Source organism: Cygnus olor, chromosome 6, assembly GCF_009769625.2.
Source record: "Cygnus olor isolate bCygOlo1 chromosome 6, bCygOlo1.pri.v2, whole genome shotgun sequence".
NCBI lineage: Eukaryota > Metazoa > Chordata > Aves > Anseriformes > Anatidae > Cygnus > Cygnus olor.
In genome coordinates, this window is record NC_049174.1 from 26,112,869 (window position 1) to 26,128,245 (window position 15,377).

Here is a 15,377-nt window from a genome sequence, read left to right on the forward strand (position 1 = left end):
TAGCAACAGAAAGTGAAGAAAGGCCTTTTCTGGCAGAAACCAAGGGGGAATTCCAGGCAGGGATTTTGTGCTTACCCGAGCTGGAATTTGGGCAGAATTCAGGCCAGTGCCCTTGCGTTAGAGGTTGTTACAGGCTTTCTGCGCGGCCAGCTGACCGGAGTTTCAGCTCTTCTCGGAGACTTGGTACCTGCTAGCGCTGACTCTGTCGTGCAGCAGTGTTTGCTGAGGGCTTGGCCAGCGGCCTGCTCCAGTTGGGCGGAAGTAGCCAACCTGTGGGCCAAAGCAGCGTCTTTACAAGAAGAGAGTCCTGCTGAAGCGACATCTTCCTCTGTGGAGGAGGCATTCCCTCACCAGCTGGGCTCCTTTCTGCACCTGGCATCCCTCTCCTCGCCTACGTGGGCAGTTATCTCGGTGTGGTTTTTCTTTTTGCAGCTAGCAGAGGTGTCTTGGATGGTTCTTCTTTTCTCCGTGGAGTTTGTTGTTGTACCGTTAGGGTGTTGGGGATTACGGCAGCGTTTCCAGGTGCTGTCGGGCCCCTCAGAGGCATTTCTGCTTCCATCTACGATGCGCTGAGCATTTTCTGTTCTCGGAGGTCTTGCTGCTGGAGTTGGGGTCAGCACTTCTGCGCTAGGAGCTTTGAGACGCCCCAGCTAATACGGCTGTGCCTGCAGGCAGATTGCCAGCGTGGTTTCTGGCTTTCTCTGAGCACTGCAGCAGGCTTTCTTTCCCTTCCAGTGGGGTGGGAAACACCTTGATTAGGAAAACCAACGCGGGCTGTTAACAAGGCACATTGCTACACCCAGCAATTTACTGGCTGCCATAACAAGGGCTTTCAGGTTTCCCATGGAAGACAAAGCAGAGCATCTCGACGTCCCTTTTCTCCTTTCCCTCATCTCCGTAAGGGATGACCCCGCACCCAGTGCGTGATGCTTCGCTTTGCCTTGAGCTCCCGAGGTGCTGCTCGTCGGCAGGGGGGCTGGGGCTGGCCCCCGGCTCCTTCACCCCGACGCCCTCGGCAGCTCTCCTGGAAGCGGTGTCCACACACCGCCGGTCACGCTCCTTTAGGCCTCCGCCCGTTTTTCTTGCTGGCTTTTCTGTAGCAGTGACTTCGTGCTCTGTGGTGCCTTGCCTTAAGCTGCTTTGAATTTCTGATGCGTCCTGCCCAGGCTGTAGCCCTTACAGCAGGCCAGGGCTGTTTCTCTGTTGGCTTTTTTTTTTTTTTTTACTGGACCCAGAAAAACGGTTCGTAGGATTTTCAGCTTTTGAGCAAGAAAGGTCCCCTTGTGTCCTAACGGTAGCTGTACAAACCATCCCTGTGGTGATCGCTCCTGACGAATTTTTCCTTAATGCTCCCAGCAATAGACTTGAGGCTCCCTGGGATTTGCTCCACTCTAGAGCTATGCATTATTTACTGAGTTGCTCCTCTCTTCCCAGATCTGTAAACGAAGGAGGGCGTTCATTAACCGTTTCTTTTGCTCGTTTTATGGTTTCATTGCCGCTAGCTCGGCCGTTTGTCAGGCAGCCGCTCCGCTCGTGGGCGTTGCTGCCCTTTGTCGCTGGCCCAGGCGCTGCGGGCTTCAGATGGGCTGGTTGGCTGAACCGGGGGCTGAGCGGTGCTCCTTAGGTGGTGCTGCTTGGTGCGTTTTCACAAGCAAGAGTTTGAGGGGATGAGAAATGCTCCGAGCTCTGTGTTAGAGCAGCGGGGGGGCTCAGGGCACGGGGATGCTCCCTGCTCTTCTCGCCCCAGAAGACCTGTGGGAAGCTGCTCTGCTCCTCACGGCGTACGGGTGAGGTGTGTGTGAGAGTCTCGTGGCTGGGACTGCAGCGTGTGCAGAGGGGTCGGGGAATGGCTGTGTTGGAGGGCAGAAAAACCCGCTGAAAGGGTTCTGTAGGGATTCTTCCCTGTTCTCTGAAATCCAAAACAGATGTCTGGCCTCTGGTCGGTATCTTAAAACAGAAGAAAAGTCGGTATTGGACCGCTCTGTTTGGAAATTAAATTCCCACATTAATTAATTAAATTTTCTAAATCCTACGTATTCAGAAATCTGTCTGTGCATGATGAGAAGCAAGAGGCGGGTTTTTCCACTGGGAAGCCATTCCAGGAGATTGTGGTCCGCGTTCCAGTGGAAAAACTTGCATCCCAGCCAGGCAGCTGCTCCTGGAGGTACTGCTGTATTGAATGACAGATCGATGGCCCAGCATCCAGAATTGTTTGTGACTTCTGAAAGCGGGGTCTGACGGGCTGGATGGCAGCTCGTGGCTCCGGAGAGACTCGGAATCGATAGTCCAGGGTTCTTCCCCCTGCTCAGCTCTTTTGCCACATCCTGGGGTCGTGCCAGTGAAACCGATCGTGCTGCTGCTGCGTTTTTGTTGTTTGATGCTCGCCGTGCAAAGCGTGCCCGGCAGGGTAGCGCACGTGGCCGGGGGCTGTGCTGGGGCTGTCGGGCTGGGGTCTCGTGTCCGTCCGTCTGCCGGGGGTTGCGTTACTGCCACCTGACCCCACACACGTGCTTGGCTTCAGGACTAAATTTGCACACGCAGGGAACGTCTCTCGCTAGATCTTGGGTGCACCGCCCTGGATGTTTCATGTGCTGAGGGCGGTGAGGGGCTGCGCCATGGCTCCTGCGCTTGTGGCTTGTATTGTCTGGGGAGAGTTCTTTTTCATCCACGCGCTGTGTTTGTTCAGAGTACAGAAGTGCTCCTCCAGGCCTCTGCGTGTGAATCCAGGGTTATCTAAGAAACATTTAAAAATATTAATTGTGCGGCTGAATTCTCTTACGATTTCGTTTTTGCACTTTGAGACTCCAAGTCTGCACTCTGATACGCGGGGCTGCCTGCAGGCCTTTCAGTGCCACCCAGGTGTCACGGACAGGTGCTTCGAGTTCTTGGAAGTGAATTTTGGCGAATTTTTATTACTTTAAGGCAGCTTTTCAGTATCAAGACAGGGTATATTTCGCAGGAGCCCTGGTCACTGGGAGCGATGGTTCCCGGGGAGCCAGCAGGGAGGCAGGAGAGATTGCAGGGGCCATCTCCGCTAAATAACCCCCCCCAGCGGGGAGCAGCCCTCCCACGCCGGCGCTTACGGGTAGGCACTGCCGGAAGGCCGGGCGGCGCGGCGCCTCCCCGTTCGGGGTTGGGGCCGACGTGCGGCTGTTGCGGGCGCCCCGCACCGGCGGGGAGGCGGCGGCGCCGCGGGGCGGAGCAGCGCCCACCCCCTCCGTCGGCGGCCGGGGCGGGTCGCGGGGGTGCTGCAGCGCACGGCGGTGCCGCAGCGCGGTTCCAAAAATTGCGCCCCGCGCACGGCGGGCGCTGCGCGTGTTGCCTGGCGTTAGCAGTGCCGCCCTCACCACGCGTTCATCGGGCGGCCGCGCAACCCCAAGATAAGGACGGTTGGGGCCGCTCCCCGCCCGCCCGCGCTGAGGCGCGGCCGAGCGCCGCCCCGGTCACGGCGAGGGGGCGCGCGCCGCCGGCGCCCCCCGCGCGTCCCCGCGGCTCGGGGGCGCGCTCCGCGTGCCCGCCCCCTCCCACCCCCCCCCCCCCGCCCCGAGCCCGCGGCCTGCCCCTCCCCGGCGCCGGTTGGAGCCGCGGCTGGCGGGGCGCTACCCAGCGTGCCCCGCGCTGGCGGGGGGCTGATTTGCATAGGGGGCGGGGCCAGCACCCGAGGGGGGCGGGGCCGGCGGCAGAGCGCGCCCCCTGCCGGGCGCGGGGTGCGCCCCCAGCCCGCACCGCTTCCCAGTGAAGCGCAATTAGCCGGGAGGCGCTCATTAGCCCCGCCTGGCGGTCGCCCGGCCGGGCTCCTGGCAGCGAGCACCCCGGGGAGCAAAGGTTCAAGGGGCTCCCCTCCGCACGAGGAGCCCCGCGGCTGCCCCCGTGCTGAAGCGCCGCCTGTGCTCCGCTTGCAGGTGGTCCTCCTGGGCATCGACATCCTCTCCGCCCTGGTGTCGCGCCTGCAGGACCGCTTCAAGGCCCAGATCGGCACAGGTAAGGGCTGCGCGTAGGGGGCACGCGGGTGCAGGGCTGCGGAAATGCAACTTGGAAAGAGGCTGAGCCTTCGTAACGGGGCGAAAAATAAAATAATAAGCCGGGGGAAATAATAAACTGGGGAGCCAAGGGGCGTCGAGGCAGTTTCCTTCTGAGAGTTGGGGGTGTCGCTGTTCTCTTCCTGCAGTGCTGCCAAGTTTGCTCGACAGGCTGGGAGACTCCAAAGACTCGGTGAGGGAGCAGGATCAGACCTTGCTGCTGAAAATCATGGATCAAGCTGCTAACCCGCAGGTACGCCTGATGAGCCTTCGCGGCATGCGACTGAGCGACTGCCTGCTGAGCAAGGAGCTGCTCGAGACCGTATGGCTTCGATGCTCTGGTGCTCTGCAGGGTTGTTAATTCTTTCTGGCTTTTTCTTCTATCAGAAGGTTTCTTCCTGCGTGCCCCTGTCTGAAACTCCTCTCCTTCGGCTTCTGTTCTGAGTTTTCATTTGAGAATGCTGTTGCATGCCTGGTGGTCGGGATGTGTATGGGAGGGCGTGAGTGTTAGCTGGCTTTCCCCGGGAAGGGGTAGGTAGGTGTCACGGTAATCGCTCTGGGTGCTGGAAGACGCTTGCTTTGTTTAAGTAAAAGTATTCTAGCTAGCAGTGAGTTAGGGTGAATTCAGCAAAGAATAAAGAATTGGTCACACCTAAAAATGGTTTCCCACGTGTCCTGTTCTGCCTCGATTGATGTAAAGCTTATGTACAAGCTCCAGAGATGTTGTGACGCGTGTCTGCTGGGAGAAATAGTCTCTGTTTCCTTTTTCCCTGTCTGACTTTCTTTTGTCTTTCACAGTACGTGTGGGATAGGATGCTAGGAGGATTCAAACACAAGAATTTCCGGACGAGAGAAGGGATCTGCCTCTGCCTTATTGCAACACTCAATGCGTAAGTCGAACCTCCCGCAGACCGAAGCTGTGCACACAGGCTTGCCCTGGGATTCACGCTGGCGTCCTTTTGTTCTTTATTGCCAGATCTGGAGCTCAGAGCTTAACGCTGAGTAAGATAGTGCCACACATCTGTAACTTACTTGGAGATCCCAACAGCCAGGTAAGCGTTTGGTGCGAGTTGCTTCTTAAAGTTGTGCTGATGGTCCTTGTCAGTGAGTGGGGCTCTGGGTTCTGGCTGACAAGGTAGCTAACTGTGCTGCTCTCGGTGAGTGCTGACTGGGAGATCCTTTGGTTAGTTTCGAATGGGTAAGATTTGAAATACGTCTACAACAACATCTGAATCGCATCAACACTTCAACAGAACAGCGTCGGTCTGCAGGTGATGTGAACAGAACAAAAAACCTGAATGCAAGGGAAGCTGGGGGATCCCTCTGGGCTCAGTGCAGCATCTGAGCACCTTCAGATAAGAACCCCTCTGGGCAGGGAGGGCAAAATGGGACCAGTCTGACAGCCTAGCCATGTGCTGCCACAAGTTGTGTGAGGAGATTGTGACTAAGGGCTAGAAGCAAGCTAGGCTGGATGGGAGCCTTAAATCCAGAGTACAAGTCAAAAATACGTACTGGGGAAAAAAAAAAAAAAAGCCTGTCACTTCCATGTACTTTCTGTTCCCTTTTCCGTATCTTACTGTTTCCCAGCTCTGTTGTTATGTGTGCCTTACTAAATAAGGCCAGCCCCCCGTACTGGTGCAAAGAGACCTCTCTTGCTAAGGAGAGCTTGTAGCGTAACCTGAAATTAGATGTAAACAAGCGAGGTCAGTGAGAAGAGAGGGGGTGAGGAGGAAAGGTTCCCCTTAATGCCATGGAGCACAGGCACCTGCAGGCTTTGAGTATCCCCGTTGTCCTCCCGGTGTGGGTGACACTTGTGATCCAGGTCTGGAGCGGGTGTTTAGCTGGGAGGAAGCCTGGGGCGGTCACCTGGGGAAAGGGTTTGTGTTGGCCATATTTCCATGGTTGTCAGGGCCTCCCCTTGCTAAATCATCTCATGCCTGAGCTGGTCAGATACAAATCTCTTGTCTGCGAGGGTGCCTGCTCCTGAGGCGTGGGACGTCTGAGCCTACTGATGCTCAGTCAATGCTGCCCTCTCTCGGTGAAACGTGGTGCAGAGCGAGATCCATGGCAAGCGCAGTATTTTTCCCTTTTGTTGGGGATGTGGGAGGCTTCTTATTGCCCTTTTCATAAGGAGTGGTTTTTTTTTTGTTTGTTTTTATTTTTAGCTAATTAAGAGCTTCTGTAACATGGTGAGCATCAGTTAGTTATCGTTTAAATATTGTTATGCTTCCGGAGAAATAAAATTGAGCCCTAACGTTTTGCTATTGCTGTGGCAGCTTAAAGCCAGCGTGGCGGTAGGGGCAGCCTGCCTCACCCTTGTGGGGTTCACCCAGTGCCCCAGACAGACCTCTGCGTAGCTTGGCGCAGGCCTGAAACCCTTTGGGGCCGCCCTGGGAGGGCACTGGGGGCACTGAGCCGCAGGCGTGTGTCCTGCCCTGGCGGGGCTGGTGGGCCGGGAGGAGAGAGGCCGGGCCGCTGGTGAAGGGCTGAGGTGAACGAAGAAAACTGCTGGATGGAAATGAGGCAGAGCAGGACAGCGGGGTGAGAGGGGCGTGAGTTGAGTGCTAGTCATGTTTTGTGGGAAGCAGGGTGTGCGTGTCTGCCCTGGATTGCTTTGGGAACCCCCTTTTTTGCGGAGGGGAGGGTTAACATTAGAAGCAAGCAGAAGTGCATGGCTCTTGCCGTATTTGTGCGGGCGGAACCTTCTCTGCCCACCGCATCTGATGGAGGAAGGGGGTTTTAGTAGGCACAGGTGACACTTCATTCAGGTTTCCAGCTCTTCTGGTGGGAGGCAGAGGGAAAGATATGCCCAGCAGTCAGTTTTGCAAATGAGCGTGGAAAACATGCAAAACTATTCAGCAGAGAATCTAGGCCAAGTGTTCCTTCCTGGTGCTGGTGAGATACCTCGGACAGCAGGTAAAGCACAGGGTGCACAACTATTAATGGCTTCATGCTGCTGCTTTGCTCTGGTGTTAAGGTGAATTTCATTTACGATCAGGTAAAGATTGGCCAGGGAGTTGGAAGTTTTTAGTACTTTGACCCTGGTGGTAATTTTGCTTCCTCTGCTGGCCTTGCCTTGTGTCTGGGCTTTAGCTGTTGAGTGGAGGTGTGCGACTCAGGGCTGGAGGTGTTAGCACTGCCACGAAGCCTGGAGCAGGACTACAGGGGTTGTCGCACCCTTATTCTTCTGCCATGTGTTTTTCTGTATGAATGCTGTTTCCTTGTGCTGGGCAATATCCAGCCCAGAACAAGCTTTGTGCAGGAGCAGTGGGTCTGGGGGTTCTGACTGGGAAACTGCTCCGTTTGCAGCTCACTCAGCTTTTCACGTGGTGACTCAGGTGGCTGATGATCCCTCCCTCCATATTTTATCATCGGCACGGAAAGTTAGGTAAAATTAGACCTCCTGATACTGCTAATGGAATACACTGATACCGCTAGGAGCGGAGGCTTTTGAGATCATGTGTATGGGGCAGCTGTTGTTGCTGGGAAATATGCAAATCTCTTTCTCCAAAGTAGGGCAGGGATTTATTTATTTAAATTATAAAGATGACTGATTTCTCTCGTATCCGATGTTCAGGTTCGAGATGCAGCAATAAACAGCCTTGTGGAGATCTACAGACACGTCGGTGAACGTGTAAGGGCTGATCTCAGTAAAAAAGGATTACCCCAGTCTCGGTAAGTTGAGAAGATCCTTATGTTTTAACTATTTTTGTGTGTTTTTTTAATCCCCTCCTTTCCTTTTTGCAAGGCTTCAGGTGCTGCATGATTGAACCATTTCCTGGGATCAGAGTTCTTCCTTCATTCCATATGCACCTACCTAGGTTTTTTGTTTAATGTGGATCCTGTACCTTTGTCTAAGTATTTCAAAATTACGGCCACAGCATCTTTTGAAAGCTAATTAGTTATCTGAGTTAAGATGTAACACGGTGTTTTTCCTGTGTGTCTAGAGAGGGCATTTAGAGTAGCCTGGGTGTATGTGACTTACAAGGTTGTCATCTGGAGAACACTGTAGTCGGTATCATCAGTTACAAGGTTTTATTAAAACAAACAAGCCAAACACAAACAGTCCGTCTGCTTCTGCCACTAAATCATACTAAACATTTTAGTCAGTGCTAGTTGGCTTCTTGGGACAGATGCTTAGTGTAGGGTTTGCGATCTTTGACAACGTGAAATCCAGGAACTTGCTGTGTTTTGTTTTTTAGCTTTTTAAGCCTGTGCTTATCGGAGACCTGATGTGTGAGGTGGTTACATCAGAGCCTTTATTCACCTTGCAGTTTGTTGTGCTGTTTTCTGAGTTTGGGAGGGAGTCAGGCTCAAGGGATTTGGCTATTAAACCATCTCAGCACTTTACGACAGATATATGTACCGTATAGAAGCTCCAAGAGTTTTAAGTTGATACTCCTCCATCGAGGAGTACGTTGAGGTTACAGGAATGTTGTGTCTTGCCCTGCTGTACGCTACGTGGTCTGTGGGCTTCCTGCACAGCCTCAGTACTTTAACAGGAGGTGAGGGCAGCTGGAGCCAAGCTTTATCCCCTCTCCACAGTGCCAGTGTTACAGAAGGTCTGTTGCATTTGCGAGCCTGGCAGGAGTTAGAGAGGCCTGAGGGGCATGGTGAGTAGAAATGAAGCAGAGGTTAAGGGGATCCTGTAGCTGGTGGAGAAGGGTTTCCATTATTATCTTGTGTTTTAGCGTTACACTTGAGTTAAGTGTCACGTAGGCATGACCAGCCTCACCACCTCCACTTCCCCAGCTGCATCCTGGGCTATCTGTGCAGCTGCCTGCGTGGTGATTTGTTTCTATGCTTCTAGTCTTCCTGCAGTTTCTAGCGTGCAGGATCGAACATGGTTGGATCAGAGGATGGAGGAGATGGCAGTGTACCAATGCACAAAAAGGGAGCATGGAAAGAGGTGGTTTCAGAGGTGGGGTGTGATGCTGTTGCCTCTTGTTTTCTAGCGAAAGCATCTGCTGCGCCATGGCCTAAAGGGGTATGCTCTCTAGGGAGGAATAATGAGATGGGGTAAAGATCTGCTCTGCTGGGCCCATGACGTGATTAGGAAAGAAATGTCACGGGCAAACAACAATATTATGCAAAGTTTGCGTTTTTTTCCTGTTGTATTTCTGCAAATGGTTAAAAATAGGCAAAGCAGTAATGAACTGGAAACGCATTTACAAGGAGACCTGCCACATGTTCAGTAATGTAGTATTTCCAATCGTATTTCTTTTGTCTGTATAGTATCACTGTTTTTCTTCTTTATCAGCCATTGGACATTGTGATTCTTTTAATAATTTAAAAAAAACTGCCTTCCATATTGACTTTTCTGACAGCATTTCCAATGATGTGAGTCAAGCAAAATCTGTCCTGTAATGTCTTAAATAGGAAGGTTCCTTAAAAGTTAAATTCAACTACTGATTGTAGATTTTTCTTTAACTTTCAAACAGGTTGAATGTAATTTTTACAAAATTCGACGAGGTCCAGAAATCTGGAAACATGATCCAGAGTTCAGGGGGTGAGTAGAAGTGCCTGCGTTCTTTTTGGTGCCTTTAGTAATTTTCAGTTGGTGAGACAATGGATGGAAAAACAGTATCCTGCTAGGAAAAACAACTATGGGGGATCATTCAGAAATATACACACAGCTTGAGTAGATGTTTAGTTAGTCTGCTCTGTGTTCCTGGTAGTATTAAGGAGAATTTCAAGAACAGAAGGTATTGCTAACTTTGTTTTCCTCTTGACTTCCGTTAGGAAAATCCAACTTCTGTTTGCAAGTCTATGGGCATCTTTCTTTAAATTGATGGTAAAATAAATAGTAAATTAGGAGGAAAAGCCTTTTCAGTTTTGATGCCCTACAAAGTACAATGTGTACATATTAACATAGTGTCCTATTTAATGTTCATATTGTTTAGGAATCGTGTTTTGTAATTTCTAAGTTTGTATGCGTTGTATGAGTATGTCTGGTAACTAGAGTGAAACCTCTTATAAGAGCTTTCTTTTTGCACTTGTCCAAGCATAGGATTTTGCTTGCTTTAAAAACAAGTGTCTTATTGCTGCTTTTCATATATAATTAATTTTTAGAAATATTTTTGAGATGCTCTCTGAGTCAAAGGAGGGAATTCATCTTTCTGCCAAGAGCTGAGTAGAGCAGAGGTAGAAAAAATGCGGGTTCAGTGCTGCAGGTTCATTTCATTCATCAGGAATGAATAAAATGGACTTATTTGAAAATTAAGTTGTATTTTGGGTTATTCCAAAATGTCGTATGACATTCCCCTCTACATCTGGAAATGATGAAAACCTATAATGGGTTCCTCTGTGTTGCAATGGGTTAAAACTCCTCCATGCTTTTGCACAATGTAGGAAAATATGGTCTGTACATGTAGATGATGTTTAGAGTGGCCTCATCTGCTTATGAGTGCAGTTGAGGTGCAAATCTCCTTGTACTTTTTTTTTTTTAAAGGAGAAAGTAAATATTTAATCCCTTAGCAAACACCTTAAGGTTTACAACCTCTAGATGTTTATTCTGAAATCCTAGCTCAACCTGAAACAAGCGTGCTCTTGATCCAACTTCCCTGCTTTCCACAGGCTAGGCTATGGTAAGATTTTTGTTTTGCTAGCAGTGGAATGGACTGGATTTTCAAAACAGGAAAAGTTAACGTAGTGTATCATACTATGTAGCTTGCTGTTCTCTGTGCCCTGTGAGATGTGTTGCTACTTTGTCATTTTAAACAAATGATGTGCTGGGATGATGTCTGTGGGTGTGATTCCTGCTGGGTTTTTCCTCTATGAGGAGGGGAAAAGTTTCAGGTGGTTATTGTGCCACTAGCTAAATTTAAGCTAAATTTACTCAGGGTTTTTCTAAGCCAAATGAAAGTGATTTTTGTAGAAAATCAGGTATGTCACAACTCATTAGTAGAGTATGAGTATTAATATGAAAGAGGTGAGATAACGTGTAAGAATTGAACTTCAGTGAAGAGTGAAAAGCTAGAGTAAATTTGGATTTGCAATGCAAGTTTTAGCTCTGCAATTATTTTAGGATATGCAGGATCCTGAACAGTACCAGAGCCATCACTTGCTAATGGTTGGCTTTTGAGAGGTGGTTCTGGTCTCCGAACTGAATGTCCCAGCATATGTCATGACGTGATTCATAGCTGCTGGCAATCTTGAAAACATCAAAAGAAGCAAGATGGGACAATAGGCAGATGAGTCTTGGTGTGCCATCTCTTTCCAAGAAAGCAGACCATATGTTTTAAAACTCAGTCAAGGAAGGATTCCTTAAGAACATGACCTTTTTTTTTCAAAAAAAAAAAAAAAAAAGTAAAGAAAGTAAAGTAATACATCTAATACAGATAGATGCTTTTAGGCTTTGCTGAGAATTATTATTATTATTATTATTATTATTATTATTAATACACCTTCCTCTGCCACCGTTCTGATGAATGTGACGTTTAAATCCCGTGCATATACACTGCTGAGGACCTTACACACCCTGTCTCGTGCCCTTGACTCCACCAACAGTCTTTTTGTGCTTCCTGACACAAATACTTCTGTCTTCCTCACTCTGCTTAACCCAATCTGATGTCTCACTGTCCTTGCTTGTGCAGTGGCTGGATGCAGTCCCTGGTGTGTTAGCATTTCTTCTCTGTTGAAACTCCTGAGTGGGCGTTGAGACCGAAAAGTAGCACGGGGGAAGAGGAGTTGGGGAGTGTGGAGGAGCGCGGTGGGGTCAGAGTGAGCAAGGTGCAGGAAGAATAGGCTCTCCTGTTGGTCTACCAGGATACTCTTCATCTTTTGCCAAGAATGAAAAAATGGGTAGTTTATCTTTTTGAGGTTGTGTAAGCCAGTGAGGAGGCTTATCTTCACCCATGGTCACAAGTTTGTTATGACCTAAAGGCAAGTCCTGTAGGGTTTCCTGTGTCCCTGATTCCTCCTGCAGCTTTTGAACAAAGGTGACGTTTTCAGCATCTGTCACCAGGAAGAATGATGAATATTGCACGACCAAAAGATTAGCCTTTCTCAGGAAACAGCTGTCTCAGCCTTGTTAGTCCTTTGCTTCTGGCAGAGTACGATATCGATTATGAGGACACCTACCTGTTAGTGTTGGTAGCACTCCCTTTGGTTTCTAACTCCCAGGCCTTGCCTACAGCAGCAGCAAACTCAGGTTCGTGCCTCTCTGTACCTACCTTCTTCTACTTCCAGCTCTACACAGGCTGCGTTCGTGTCCCAGAGGTTTTGGGAAGCAGACAGGCAGATGTTTGTGCAGCCTGCAGCTCTGTAAGCACTCGTCAGCATTAAGCAGTGCTGCAGAAGAAGCAGCAGCACCTGCTCATGCTGGATTTTCTGTCCTGGATGCTCCCTGTGTTGGGTGGGATGGGTGCTAGTGCTGCTGGCAGAGAGCAGAGGCCGCAGGATAGACCTGGCTGAAAACGAACACATTGCCTCTTGAATTCACCCCCTTGGGTAAGGGCTTTGTGTTGTGCAGGGGTAAATTGTGCCTCTGAAATGGCAAGATTCAAGTGGTATCATGACTTCCAAAAACACTAGCAAAGATCATGTCTAACTTTTTCATGTGGTCTTACGGGTGAGTATGTGGGATCTGTACTTCTCAGCTGGGTAACCCGGAGCAGGCTGAGTAAAAGTATGATTTGTTACTGAGCCCTGGCCCAGGACAACCGGAGCGTGCCAGTTACAACAGGATTTGAAATGGTTGGCAGAGCTGACTTCTCGCACAACATAGTGTTACTGGGCAGGTGGGAAGGCGAGAATTGTTTCTGAAATGGTGAAGCGTGCCAAAATACCTGGTCAAAGAAGAATTAGGGTTAAGATTGATCCTTTAGATTTCAGCTTACTGCTTGGGATGAGTTTTCTGGACTGCTCCCTCTGCTGAGTGGGATAGACCCTAGTGTTCCTGATCACTGAAGATTCAAATTAAAAAAAAAAAGCAACTGCAACAGCTTTTTTTGTATATCAGGAGTAATTTGGAGATGAGTGAGGTTTCTATAAGTTGCTAAAGATTTCTTGTAACGCTTCGTATGACACACATACACAGGTGAACAAAATTTTATTGAGCTTACTAGTAAAAGTCCTTTAAAGAACAGGATATATTCTGATCCCATGTATGAAACAAATGAATCGGCTCTGATCAGACTGTGAGCGTTGTAAAGAATCAAAAATATGAATTATTTCCTTATATTTACTTTTCTGTACTGTGGTCCATCGCTGTTGCTTTGGATTTATCTTGATGGCTATTTTATTTGGCTAGGTTTTGTTTTCACTGTTTGATAATAGAAGAATCAAGCGAGTGGTGGGGTGGGGGAGGTTTGCATTGTGCGAGGTGTTTCGTGAAGAGGGAGGGAGGTTTTGGTATGCTGAAGTATGCTGCTTGTTGCTAGGCTACCAGAAGACCTTATGTCTGGAATATGAAGTTAAAATCCACAGTGGGTTTCTCGATGATTCGTGGTGCATCTCTGTTTTGTTATCGGGCCTATAATTAGTCAGCCTCTTGAAGCAAAAATTATAGTTTTTCCCCCTTCAGGCTTTCAGCAGGCTAATTATTTTTTGTATAACTGCTTTTGCTAATTATGCAGATGCCTTATTCCCCTGGGACAAATACGTTTTCAGCATGAAAGAGCCAATAATTGCCAGCTAGTCAGCTGCTGTCTTCGCGTGGCGTTGCGTGATGATCTTTAATTGGATGTGGTACGGGGAGAGGCTATTGGACATAAACAGGCTTTCATTTACTCCAGGAAATTCATGCTGCACAGGCTTTCTTGGCCTCATGTCTGGAAGGACCTGAGCATAAAGCATGCAATTTTTTTTCCGTGGGTTTGAATTGTCTTGAATCTACCAGGAGCCTGGAAGACTTTATATTCAAGATTAGGAACGTGATAAGTGACCTGCTGAGAGATACAGATGGATAGGAAATGATCCAAACCAGAGCTATTAGTAACCAAACTGTTTTGATGCATTTTTCATGCTCTTGATCATTATGGTATCATAATACAATGTGTTAACGTGAAACATTCGTATGTATGTTTATTTTACATACGTGATGTGATTTCTGTGAGACCCTTCTACACAGGTGTGTGCAGGGATACTGCGGTGGTGTGCCAGTAACGTAGTACCTGTTCGTAGGAAGGGGACCAAACTTCCTTTTCTACACGGCATTTGCTCAGGAGAGCAAGACTTAAGAGTAGTGGAGGTGTTATTGGTCTTGGGCTGCAAGGAAATGAAAGCAGGAGAGGTAACGCCAGCAGTCTGGAGCTGAGCTCTCTTCCCCACATATGCTTACACAGAGTAAGGTGAGAGGAGGATACAGTTTTAGTAGTTGCCTGGTTTTGTTAGTTCTAGGAGTAATCAGATTAAAACAATGTTTAAATAGCAAAAGTGATGATTCCAGTTGCTGAAAGCCTGAGAAGAAGGAACAGTGTTATTCCTGAACAGAACTACTTCTGTATTTGAGGTATTGTTTAATCTAAGATAAGTAATGCTACTTGTTGGGTTGATTCTCTTTTGGTTTAAGAGGAAGTTGACAGCTCAGAGGCAATTAGCCGAAAATTACCTATTCTAGATTCCCATGTTATGCTAGTAATAAAGCTAGTCACTGGATGTCACTTCGCTATTTATTATAAGGAGAAAAATAACCAAGTGTTGCCATGTGCCTGTGGGTGGGATATTGTTTGTTTGTCAACACATATCCGAGCACCAGAATTAGACTGGAAGGAGGGGTGAGTTTTTGTGATACCACAGAGAGGTTTTGAACTGACAAACACCGTGCTGTGCTTTTCTGCATTCATGCCTCATTGTGCAATTTAATTTTCCATTATGTCTTGTTCTCTATTTTGTTTTCAAGCTGAAATAGAAAATGAAATAGGAAATTAATTTAATTGACTCAGCATTCCCTTGCTATAAAAAAGCAAGGAAAGACCCCTTTATCCCCACAGGGGTTGAGAAAGTAATAATGTCTATGATTCAAAAATCAGTACTGCCAGCTGACTGTACATCCTTGTGGAAGATACAAATGGGCAAGACCAGCTCTGTTTCCTTTCTATTACACAAATTTGTAAACAAGCATATTACTGCACTCTGGATTTAAAATCCTTAAATTTAAAAGGGAGTAATGTGAGCAAACAGGCAGAGGAGGAAAAATGGTGCTCAGCTGAATGCTGAACAGGCTTTTATTTTGGAGGAGAGGTGGCAATCATCTGCTAGGTCACACAGAGAAGTCATTTAGGAGGGTGGAGAGTTTGCTGGTGGTTAAGTTACTGAGAGACATGTACAGTAGGGCTGCTTTCGGAGCACAGTGCTCTTCCTCAGCATCTCAGGAGCACTGCAGATAATGACTACAGGGAAAGGTAGGTGCTAATG

General features: G+C 48.6%; 1 protein-coding gene and 1 non-coding gene across 34 annotated transcripts in view; one reads left to right on the forward strand and one right to left on the reverse strand.

Moving 5' to 3' along the window:
* Positions 1–15,377, forward strand: part of CLASP1 (cytoplasmic linker associated protein 1) — a 164,232-nt gene that overhangs the window by 30,244 nt on the left and 118,611 nt on the right. For 32 of the 33 annotated variants that reach the window (XM_040561483.1, XM_040561492.1, XM_040561482.1 and 29 more), the window contains exons 3-8: positions 3,903–3,981; positions 4,169–4,272; positions 4,818–4,909; positions 4,996–5,071; positions 7,597–7,694; positions 9,461–9,528. In XM_040561483.1, the coding sequence (XP_040417417.1) occupies positions 3,903–3,981; positions 4,169–4,272; positions 4,818–4,909; positions 4,996–5,071; positions 7,597–7,694; positions 9,461–9,528 (517 nt within the window). Of the gene's footprint in view, positions 1–3,902; positions 3,982–4,168; positions 4,273–4,817; positions 4,910–4,995; positions 5,072–7,596; positions 7,695–9,460; positions 9,529–15,276; positions 15,365–15,377 lie in introns of those variants that run through there. The other variant, XM_040561495.1, reaches the window with a different exon arrangement.
* Positions 3,276–3,391, reverse strand: LOC121072721. The gene has a single exon (XR_005821380.1). It is a non-coding gene; the product is annotated as a U4atac minor spliceosomal RNA (small nuclear RNA).